This window comes from Bos taurus, chromosome X (genome assembly GCF_002263795.3).
Source record: "Bos taurus isolate L1 Dominette 01449 registration number 42190680 breed Hereford chromosome X, ARS-UCD2.0, whole genome shotgun sequence".
In the NCBI taxonomy this organism is placed as follows: domain Eukaryota; kingdom Metazoa; phylum Chordata; class Mammalia; order Artiodactyla; family Bovidae; genus Bos; species Bos taurus.
Genome location: NC_037357.1, coordinates 79,712,533 through 79,724,542, shown reverse-complemented (window position 1 = coordinate 79,724,542; position 12,010 = coordinate 79,712,533). Strand labels below are relative to the sequence as shown.

General features: G+C 44.7%; 1 protein-coding gene across 1 annotated transcript; it reads right to left on the bottom strand.

Moving 5' to 3' along the window:
* Positions 1 to 6,262: 6,262 nt before the first annotated feature.
* SLC7A3 (solute carrier family 7 member 3) lies at positions 6,263 to 11,731 on the bottom strand. The gene is given in 12 exon segments (NM_001078019.2): positions 6,263 to 6,646; positions 6,779 to 6,887; positions 7,217 to 7,383; positions 7,523 to 7,689; positions 7,929 to 8,031; positions 8,123 to 8,262; positions 8,690 to 8,912; positions 9,038 to 9,150; positions 9,346 to 9,523; positions 9,706 to 9,864; positions 10,199 to 10,602; positions 11,612 to 11,731. Coding segments are annotated over 11 exon segments (1,860 nt in total). The 5' UTR covers positions 10,569 to 10,602; positions 11,612 to 11,731; the 3' UTR covers positions 6,263 to 6,515.
* Between the last annotated feature and the right edge of the window lie 279 nt (positions 11,732 to 12,010).

The following is a 12,010-nucleotide window of genomic DNA, read 5'->3' as shown; positions in this document are numbered from 1 at the left end:
GGGTTTCCCTGGTGGTCCAGTGGCTGAGACTCTCATGTTCCCAATTCCAGGGGTCTCAGGTCCAATCTCTAATTGGAGAACTAAGACCCCATATGCCACAACTAAAACCCAGCACAGCCAAATAAATAAATGAATATATCTTTAAATCTTAGAATGTATATACCCTGTTCCACAACAATTCCTCTTCTAGGAATTTTCCTAAAGAAGAAATTGGAAAATTCTGCAAAGATAGATTAACAGAAATGTTCACTGACACATTGTAAATCTCTTAATTGTTCACCTAGTTGAATCTAGACTATTTATACAGCCTAGTGTACATTAATACCACATAGTGGAATACTTATACAGCCTTTAAAGACACTGCTGAGAAAACAACCTAAATGTGTAAGACGGGAAATGCCTGTATCCTACCACTGAATTTTAAAAAGAAAGAAGTTACTAACTGCTCAAAAAGGTGTAATTTTATAGATTTGAATAACTACAAAAACTTATACAGGGAGTTCCCTGGTGGTCCAGTAGTTAGGACTCAGCACTTTCATTGCAGTGGCCCCAGGTTCTATCGCTAGTCGGAGAACTAAGATCCCACAAGCCATGTGGTGTGGCCAAAAAAAAAAGACTATACATACAATAGATATGCAACAAAGATTTACTGTATAGCACAGGGAATTATACCCAATGTCTTGCAATAACCTATAAATGGAAAAGAATCTGTAACAAAGCTGAATCACTATGCTGGACACCTGAAACTAACACAATTGTAAATCAAGTATATGTGTTTGTAGCTGATAAATCGTGTCGAACTTTTTGTGACCCCATGGACTGTAGCCCGCCAGGCTCCTCTGTCCATGGGATTCTCCAGGCAAGAATACTAGAATGGGTTGCTGTGCCCTCCTCCAGGGAATCTTCCCAACCCAGGGATCGAACCCAGGTCTTGGGCATCTCCTACATTGGCAGGTGGGTTCTTTACCAGCTGAGCCACAAGCGAAGCCTTCAATAAAAATAAATAAATATAAAAAAATAATAAATAAACTGTTGGGATGGTTTCTGTCTGAGTATGAATGGGAAGCGACATACATGGCTACAGGGACCAACCAATCCCACTAATATGTAAATTGAAAAAAGAAAACAGTTCACAGAAAGATAAACACTCATGTATGCATATTTTAACAAAAATGTGTGGAAGAATATTTACCAAAATATTAATGTTTATCTTTGAGTGTTGGGATTTGGGATTCTTTATATCTTTCAGTTGTTCAGTGTCCTACAATGAACACATTTTTATCATCAGGGGACAAAAAGAAAAGCTATTTCCATTTTTAAAAACCCACAGGAAGATGAGGAAGTTTTTATCTGATGGGCATGTGTTTTTGCAATAAAGTATGAGACAAGGTCAACAGCAGAGAGTAGGAGGGAGAGATCTGAAGAACGTGACTAAGGTAAGAAATAGTTGTTTCAGAGAGCAGGGCAATCATAGAGAAAAAGAGGATTTCCAGCACATTTGAGGGCCTGGTCAAGCTTGATCGTTAACCCACCCACCTGTGTGATTGCCACCAACAATCTTGAACTACAGAGGTGAAAGTATGAAAAAGATGTTTGGATTCCTCTGGGTGGGGCAGAGAGTACTCTGGAGTATTGCCTAGTGAGATAAAGATATTCACAAGAATGATAATGGTAATAAATTCAGAAATGTAAGTGGAAAAGAGAACAAGCAAAGATTGGAGGAAACTGATAAAAAGAAAGTATATCTGGAGAGTTGCGGAGTAGCAAATTGGAGGATTCATGAAGTCAGAATTGTGGCAGTGGGATTACTTGGGCAAATGAGCTATAACTTGAGAAGATGTACACAGAAAATTTGATGTAAGTATCTGAGGTGTATGTAATTCACTGAAACAAATCACAGACCCACTCTCACCTTCGCTTATTATAATACTAATCCACACACTTCCTGTCCTTTAGTTGCAGGCCCTGGAATTAACTGAGTTCAAGAGTGACTGGAATCTACCTCTCCTTCTTTCTTTATCCACTTCAGTACTTCAAAATCCTAGGCTCTGGGGAAACAGAATTATAAACTTTCCCATCTTCTTGCCTTTAGCACAACGTTCCCTCCTCCTGAAATGCTCTCCCATCATATCTGGGAGATACATATTTTACCCATCCTTTAAATCAGTTTAAAAGCTTCAACCTCCAGGAAGATTTCACAGAACTCCCTCATGTGACTGGTACTTCATGCATACCTCTCTTATGATACTTATTATTTCCCACTTTGTGTCTATAATTATTTGGGGCAATTTTATCTCTGACTCTTTGAAGAGATTGATTACACCATGCTTAAAGAAATTTTCTACTCCAGCTTCAAGCATAGCATCCTACAGAGATTATTCACTTTGTTAACTGTTTCCAAAATATGGTGTAGGCCATTATTTTAGGTGATGCACAGCCAAGCATTTTTTAATAGTTGGATATTTTAATTTATATTAGAAAAATTCTATTTTCCACTTATAATAATGGCAAAATGTTTTCTTTTTTGATTAATTAATTTATTTTTTGGCCATCCTGGGTCTTGTTGCTGCACACAGGCTTTCTCTAGTTTCAGCAAGTGGGGGCTACTCTCTAGTTCCAGTGGGTGGGCTTCTAATTGTGGTAGCTTCTCTTGTTGCAGCGCACAGGCTCAGTAATTGTGGTGCACAGGCTTAGTTGCCCCATAGCATGTGGGATCTTCCCGGATCAGGGATTGAACCCATGTTCCCTGCATTGGCAGATGGATTCTTAACCACTGGATCACCAGGGAAGTCCCCAAATAGTTTTTTTAAAGAAGTATATTTAATCTAAAAATGGTGTTTTTTATAAATAGTATAGTACTTACACAGAGAAAAATTCATGAAGGTTATACTTATCTGTCTGAGATCTGGAAACACTGCACTGAAAGAAAAAAGACGTAGAGAACCGAATCAAAGAACTACTCCTTCCTTCACAAATGATTTGTTTAAACAGTAGTGCCAGGATGTATTGTGCTCTCTCCATTGACAATCTCTTTTAAGCATATAAATACAAGAATTGCCCATCTTAAAAAAAAAAAAAAGGAAATCTCTCCTTCAACTCCCTCCAGCTGTGCCTTGAAATGCTCACCTATAGCACACATCCTCGTCACCTTCCATTCACAATCCACTGCAATCCCCCCTCCCCAACATCTGACAGACCCTGCTCTTAAAATGATCAATTACCTACTAACTGACAAAACCAATGAAACATTTCTGTTGTCATCTTATTTAACTTGACTCTCTAGGCAGTATTTGGCATTGTTGACTGCCCTTGAGAAGCTTCTTCCTCCCTAGACTGCCACATCACTCTCCTGTCTCCTCAATCATTCCTTCTCCATCTCCTCCTGCACCGCGTCCTCCTCCTCCTCCATCCCTTCAATGTTAGTACCTCCAATTTTTTACTATGATTATAAAAGGAATTTTAAAAGTAATGTTTGTAGCTAGTAAAAAACTGAAAAAGTACTTAAGAGAAATCAGAGGTTTCTGGCTAATTTTTCCACACACACAAAAAAATATGTATAGATGCATTCTCTTTTGTTCTTTCATATAAATATTTTGCACCTTGGAGGTCTTTGTTCCATTTTGTTCTGTCTCTGCTTAAAACTTGTCTTGGATCTCTGTCCATCTATATCATCTCTTGGCACATATAATTCTATCTCATCTTTTTTTAAGTAAATACCATGCTGTTTCATTTTATTTAGATTTATAAGCTTCATATTCAGAAAAGCAAGATATTCTACCATGCTATCTCATCATTCTAATGGCTGTATTAAGTATTCCATGGAATTAATGTAACTTAACTAGTTCCTGGCTGGTGCACATTAGGTGGTTTCCAACTTTGACACTATGATGAAAACTGTCACTGTTAATATCCTTATATATGTAAAATTTTAATTCCTATCAATGAAATTATCAGATTAAAAAGGAAGTGTTTTTAATTCTGGTATCATCAAATTACCCTCCACAAGTCACAAGAATGTATATCCCTATCATGCATAAGATTGCCTTTTTACCCTCACTTTTGCCAGTGCCTTGTCATTGAAATTTGTTTTGCCAGTCTGTAAGAACTGAATTTTTATGATTGTTTTCATTTGCATTTCTTTGATAAGTGAGGTTGAGTATCTTTTTTATATTTGTTTGCATTTTATATTCTTTTTCTGAAAACTATATCCTTTGTATCAGGTTATTCATCTCTTATTGACTTTTTATGAGTTCTTTGTATATAAAGGAAATTATATAATTTGTGCTTCAGTTTTTTTGTTTATTTCACCCCAAAGCAATCTTTAGCCCCACACAGCTTCCATTACATACTCATCTGCTCTCTGAGTTCAGTTCAGTTCAGTTCAGTCACTCAGTCGGTTGATGACTTCTAAATCTGTAACTCTAGCTTAAGACCTCTAGCCTAGCTCCAAGTTCCAATTGGTGATTATGTATCTTCACCTATATGAAGCTAAACTCCTGTACATGTTTATAAACTCAGCATATATGGAACTGGATTTGAAAAGTGAAAGTTAGTCACTTAGTCATATCTAACTCTTTGTGACCCCATGGACTGTACCCCACCAGGCTCCTCTGTCCATGGAATTCTCCAGGCAAGAATACTGGAGTGGGTTGTCATTTCCTTCTCCAGGAACTGAATTTATCTTTCCCCAAATATGCTCTTCTTCTTATGCTCTCCATCTTGGCTAATAATTTGATCATTCACCCAGAAATCTAAATCAGCCACTTTTTTCTTACCTTATACATCCACATGAACAAAATTCTTGAAATATTTTGCCCAAATGACTATGATGCTCTTCTAGTCACTGCTAGCAATGTCACACAGTGGTTAAAGAGTATACACTGCAGAGTCAGAACTGAGTTTGTATCCTGGCCCTGATCATTCCAAGTTATGTGACCTATAGCATATTCCTTACCCCAAACCTGTTCCCTTATCTGTAAAAAATAATTATCATAACATGTACTTCACTGGGTTATTGCAAGAACTAAGAGATTTATTCACACTATCTGGCCTATAATAAATACTTAAAAAATGGCAGCTATTATCACACTGCTTTAACTTCCCCCACCCTCTTCCAAGCTATCCTCCTTGCTGCTGCCAGACTAATAAATCCAACCACCTCTTTTGCTTGGAATCATTCAGTGACAACACCCCCTCCCCTCCATACACACACACAATTTTAAGATAACATCTGAATTCCTAGGTAGGGTACACAAGGCCATCCACATGTTCTGTTATCTTTTACCACAACCCCATACTGCTGCCCTTCAGCCACATTAAACTATATGTCATACTCCCAATACAGTACGCCTTTTCATACTCCCACAGCCTTGTGCACACTGTTCACTGGCAGACAAGCCCTCCCCTCAGTCCACTTCATGAACACCTACTCAGGGGAATTCCCTGGCAGTCCAGTGGTTAGGACTCTGAGCTTTCCCTGCAGAGGCCTCGGGTTAATCCCCCATGAGGCACACTCAAGTCAAATGCATCCTTTTCCATGCTTCTGCAGCACTCAGCACTTACCTCTACCCTGGGACAAATCACACTGTTTCCTGCTGACCTGCTTGTCTCCACCACTAAATGATGAGTTCCTTGAGAGCAAGGACTATGTCTTATTCATGTTTGTATCCTCAGCACCCAGCACAGGGCCTAGCATTTTATAGGAGCTCCTCATATGGTTGTTGAGTAAATGGATGAATGAATAGTTCTTGGTCTGAGCAGCTCTAACCTGTTTCCTTACAACAAGTATCTATAACATATACATAGTCCTTTACCCACTCTCTCCTGCTGTCCCCTCTTCTTCCCAGAAGTACCAAACACCCCAGCCAAAATTTCTGTTGTCCAGGCAGTCACAGGAGTCTGGGACTGGTCCAACTAGAAGGAGTGGAACAGAAGACAATGGTCTCAGTGTTGGCCTTGACCAATGCCAATGTTGAGATGAGAGTCCACCCCCAAATCCCAGAGATGAGTGTTGTTGCCTACTTATTTACAAACTAACCTTTAGTGTAGCAAGGGGAAAGTATATCTCAAGTTTGTTCCCTGAAGTGTGATTAGACTTGATGCTACTTACACCATCCTACTCAAACCCCAAGCCAATAAGCAGCACACACAGGCATAGCAGATACTTTTGTGCTGACAGAGCAAACAAAAGACTTATCTGAAGTTCTCCACACTGAAAGTCAGGCTCCACATCACCTCTAGCAAACAAAGAACAAAACATAGATTCTTTTTCTAGTTTCTTTTAATAATAATTTTTTAAAAGCTGGTTAAGCAACTACAGATACAATTAAAAAGTAAACGAATGAAAAAAAAAAAAAAGATGAGAAACAGCAAAGACACATCCTTGACTCCACAATAAATACAGAGCTCTGTCTGTGTTCCCCCACCAACATCCCATGGGAAGCCTAGCTCAGTGTGGTCAGGAGTACACTCCATTATTGTGCAGGGAGACCAGACAGCATTCAGGTGTGATGATGTCAAATCGAATGCACACAGGCACTGCTGAGGTCCAAATCTACAGTTCTGGCCCTAGACTTGAGTGAGGGTTGGTCACTCTTAACCTCTTCCAGGCTGTGCCGCATCCCATAGCCGAAGTAGATAGCAAATCCTAGTGGGAAAAGGTAGCTGTGAGGTAGAGAAATAGTGGTCTGCAAAGGCTTAATATGACTCCTACTTGAGACCAAGAAAGAAAGGAGGTGGGATAGGACCCAAGAGGCCTACTCTTCCCAAGAATACCTACCAATCAGCATCCAGACCCCAAATCGGGCCCAGGTGCCAGCTGTCATCTGCATCATAAGGTAAATATTCACAAAGATGCTCATTAGTGGAAGAAAGGGCAAAGCAGGTACCTGGGAACAAAGCAAAATCTTTGTACAGACCACGAGGTAAGATAGACGAGATTCCTAACCTTTTTTAACCAGGAAAGGGAGAGTCTGACTCCTACTCAGGCTATGTGTTTCAGTGCCTGCTCATGTAGTGTACCTCATATGGGACTCAAGAATATGCAGAGTCTGGGGAATGGAACAGGAAAGAAATAAGCATCAGATAAGATGTTTCGGCCTAGGTATCTCCTATATCTTTCCCTTCTTGTCCAGTGAAAGAATATGTGAGACTGTGAGGTTTCTAGAACCTATTCTTCCAACATGGGTTAGTTGCGGGGAAAGAAGAGGTCATTTACCTTAAAGTGAAGTTCAGCGGAGCTCTGTGGCTGTCTCCAGATGACTCCAGTGATCCCAGCAATGAGCATCAGGAGCAGCACAACCACTGCAATCCACACTGGGTCTCCAGAAAGCAGTGGAATGGACCACTGGGCCAGTACTAGGCAAAGGACACTCAGCAGCAGAGCTTCAAGAGTCAAGTTGAAAAGCATCAAAACCAGTTCTTGAGAGCAATATGTTAAAACATTAGGCACCCCATTCCAAGGAGAGCCACCCTCTCTCCAGTTCACATCATGCTGACTCAAGAGAAAAATTCCAATGCTCACCAAGCAGTGAGGAACAAACATAGACAACTTGGCCAGAGACTGGAGTGGGGATGGAGTTGAATGGACAAAATAGTCCCTGTAGGGTCAGTTTCTCTGCTTCAGGGATCTTCTCCTCCTGCAACTCCACTTCATCTTCCTCATTCCTCATCTCCCGGTCAGGCTGATACCTGAGGCAAGAGGAAGATGGGAGTATTAAAAACAACCCTTAACCATCTTCTCCCAGGCAGGTTAACCTTCCTCATCACCACTAAGGGTAGTCGCATTTTTTGGCAGGGAGGGATAGCCATATTCCTCGAGGAGAGTCAGAATGATGAAGGCAGAGAGGGGGGAAGAGAAGCAGATCCCTATCACTCCTCATCTAAGAATTAAAACCCAAACGACAGTATGCAGAGGAAAGGAGCCTCACCTGAGGATAAGAACACAAGTAGCCACCAGGGAATAAGCAAGCAGGGTCCCAATTGACATGAGGTCCACCAGATCAGTGAGTTCAAAGAGGAATGCCATGAATGCTGAAATTGATGGGCAGAAAACATGAGCTAAGGCAAGAGCAAAGTGAAGGGAGTTGGTGAAATAACAAAGGGAATGGCAAAGAGTTTTCACCTGCAATAATGCCAGAGACCACAGTGGCCACGATGGGAGTGTGTGTGCTGGTGTGGATCCGGGCAAGGCCACGAAACAGGAGGCCATCCTCCGCCATCGCATAGATCACTCGAGGCATGGGGAACATAGAGCCCAAGAGGCTGGAGAGAAGAATGCCCAGAGCAGTGTTGACCGGGTATCTCTTTCCTCCAAAATGTGAGCTTAAGGAGCCTCCGCTTTCTGCTCACAGGCCTTTTAAGGGCTTCTAAAGGGCCTTTTAGGGCTTCCCAGGTGGTGCTAGTGGTAAAGAACCCACCTGCCAATGTAGGAGACGCAAGTTTGATCCCTGGGTTGGGAAGATACCCTACAGGAGGGCATGGCAACCCACTCCAGCATTCTTGCCTGGGACATCTCATGGACAAAGGAGCCTGGCAGGCTTCAGTCCATAGGGTCACAGACAGTTGGACACGACTGAAGCAAATTCTCATGCAGGCAGGCATGCAAGGGCCTTTTTAGGGGTAGTCTCTGGTATGGAACACTATCACCTGAGACTCTGGCAGCAGAGGAGAACAAACATTTGACACTGACCTGGTAGAGAGAGCACAGAGGGATCCAATGGCTACAACATAGCGGGCTGGGGCCCACCCAGTATAGAGAAAGGCCTCAGGCAAGGGACTCTTGGGTTGAAGCTGGTAGTAAGGCATCATGAGCGTGAGCGCCGAAGAGATCCCAAAATAGGCCAAAAAACAGACGAAGAGTGAAATCACAATGCCTGTGGGGATGGAACGCTGAGGATTCTGGGCCTCTTCCCCTGCAGGAAGGGGCACAAGGTCTGAATCAGAGAAGCAGGCTTGGTTCTCTACCCTTCCCCCAACCCACAACACCACCTGAGCACAACAAGGTGCACAAGCCCCAATGGAATGGAATGACTATTACCAGTGGTAGCAATACAGTCAAAACCAACGAATGCGTAGAAACAGGTCGCTGCTCCACGGAGAATCCCCTCGAAGCCAAAAGGCACAAACCCTCCAGAGCCCAGAGGGCCCAAGCTAAAGTGAAAGAAGAGACAGAAAAGGTAAGGGCATGTTCAGCCAACTGTTCTTTTTCTCTGAAGCCCAGCTACTCAGCTGGGTCTTCAAGGCCTAGGTTCCCATCCCCACCCCCAGCCCCACCCCCACCAGAAACCCTCAGTGCAGATCCCCTGCTCTCCACCATGCTCCCAGCTCTGTATCTCCTCTCCTAACCTAGAAGTGTCATTGAGTCCGGCCACGGCCAGTTTGTAGTCCTCTTCTGTGAGCTTCCAATTGTGCAGATCTCCCTTAACGAAGCCAGAGATGATGACAAAACCAAGAACTAAAAGATTCACCACCGTGAACACCTTGGTAACTAGGGCTGACTCACTAGCCCCCAGAGCCAGCAATCCTGTGGGAAAGAGGCATTCAGGACTTTAAGAAAGGCCTCAGTCCCAGCTCTGTTTCCCTGCCTCTAGATGCAGACCTTTACTCCCCAGTTTCTCTTCTTTCTCACAGCTACCACCTCCACAAGCTCCCAAGCCTAGTCCCCACTAGCCCCACCCTGGTCACTGTCCCTGTCCCTTGTCTCACCAGTGAGCAACAACACAAGGCCCATAGCAAAAAAATCTGGATATTCTGCGAGGACACGGGGAACATGCAGTGAGATGCTCCCCTGCAGGGTCTGAGAGATGTGGTTCCCAATCAGGTTGTCAAAAGCTGAGCTCCAGGCCCGGGCCACACTGGCTGTACCTAATGGAGCAGAGGGAGAAATACGGGGTCAACCTTCCTCTCTCATCTCCTTTCCTCCCTCTCCCAGACCAGTGTCATAAGAACCCTGCTATTTTCACCTATTCTTACCTTTTAAGAACCAAAACCAGCCAATTAAGGAAGCCAGGACAGAGGTAGGTAGAACGAACAATTTCTCCATACCTTCAACCCACCCAGCCCCCCCAACAAATACACGCATTTATGAATATTTAATTCCTGTGAATGATGAATATCTCGCTTCACCATTCCACCCAGATTTCCTGACTCCAAGCCCCTTCACTGGCTGCGTAAGTGCCCCCCTGCCCCACCATCTCACCGATGACATAGGAGAGGATGAGGTTCCAGCCAGTGGTGAAGGCCCAGAGTTCACCCACAGTGACATAGCTGTAGAGATATGCAGAACCAGAACGGGGCACCCGAGCACCAAACTCCGCATAGCACAGCCCAGCCAACATAGAAGATAGGGCGGCCACCAAAAAGCAGATCACAATGGATGGTCCTGCTTTATCTTTGGCCACCTCACCAGCCAAGACATACACGCCTGCACCCAAAGTGCTGCCCACACCTAGGGCCACTAAATCCAGAGTGCTCAGGCATCTGGCAAGGCGAGTCTCAGCCATGCCTGGCTCCAGCGTACGTCTGCGTACCAGCTTTTGACCAAATCTGCAAAGCGCCTGCCACAGCATTCTAGCTGGAATTGAAGAGGATGCTAGGAAGGATCTGGTGAAAAACAAGACAAAAGACCTTCAATAGGGCTCATTATCCCTAAGCTCTGAGAGTGAATTACAATACCCATGCCACCAAGTAAAAGAATTGTGGGGGGAGGGGAGGAGGATGTTGAGGGGACAAAGGCAAGTCACTCTTCCTCTAACCTCAGTTTCTTCATTTGCAAGTAGGAATAACAATACCTCACAGGTTTGTGAAAGGACAATTTCAGAAAAGGCACGTGAAATTCCCCATCCTTCAGTGGTCTGGCACCTTGTAGGTGCTCAATCAATATCAGTCTCTTCTTTCTTTGGCGGGGAAACTATAGAGCTTATCCTAGACCCCAACCCAGGAGCTAGGGAAGCTCATTTGCCTCCGTCCCCTGCCCTGTGGCTCTTTAGGAATTAAACAGAACTCAACCCAGGAGGGGCCAGCAACTCTGGGGAGAACCTCCTTCTAGCACCCAATATCCACATTCCTTTCCGGGGCTCACCCCCAGGGCTTCAAATAAGCATGGTTCCTAGATCCCCCGGAGAGAGGGGAGACCAATCTCGGCCACAGATCAAAAGTGAGCACCGACTCAGTTCCATCCCTCATATCCAAGCCCACACTGTAACTGGCACTGCCGTCGCCCAGGGGAGTAAGCAAATGCTCCCCCACTTCCTCCCGCCCCGCAAGGCTGACCAGCAAGCATCAACAGTGAGGCGGGGCTTCGACATCTGAAGATAAGGAGATACCCACCCCCCGCGAGAGGGGCCCCTGAGCAGCCCGAAATTGCTAGCACCCGAGAAGAGGGGTTCCGCCTTATGCCCCCCGACTCAGCTCCCAGTTTCTTATGCTCTCATCTAGAAAAGGTCTGGGGCTGAGATGCAAATGGGAGCCTTGGCTCCCAGGACTGGGGTCTCGCCTGCAACAGGTCACGGCCGCGTTGATGCAACTGCATGCCATGGTTGCCAGAGAATCCTAGGTATGCCCAGACCCTCGCTCGTCCCCTCCGACACACGTGTCGGCCTTCAAGGCTTACCGAGGAGCTGTTGCAAGCCCAGGGCGCGGAAAATCTCGGTTAGGATTCCGCGAGGCTGAGTTCAGCCGAGTTGGGTTGGGGCTACCGAGTTCGGTTGCTCAGGCTTCAAAGCTGCTGCTTGGGGTCGTTGCGCGCCAAGCGCCCCTTATATATACCGGGAGGCGGAGCCGCTAACGTCATGGAATCCCACCCCCAATCCTCTTCGCTACACACCACACACACAAACACACACCCCCCCACACACACACCACACACGACACACACCACACACACACACACACACACCCACACACACACACACACACACACCTCTCTCTCTCTCTCCCGCTTTGCAAAAGGGATTGCGTGGGGCCTGACATTGCTTTCCACTTGCAAAAGCAAGACCGGTGGGCAGGGAGC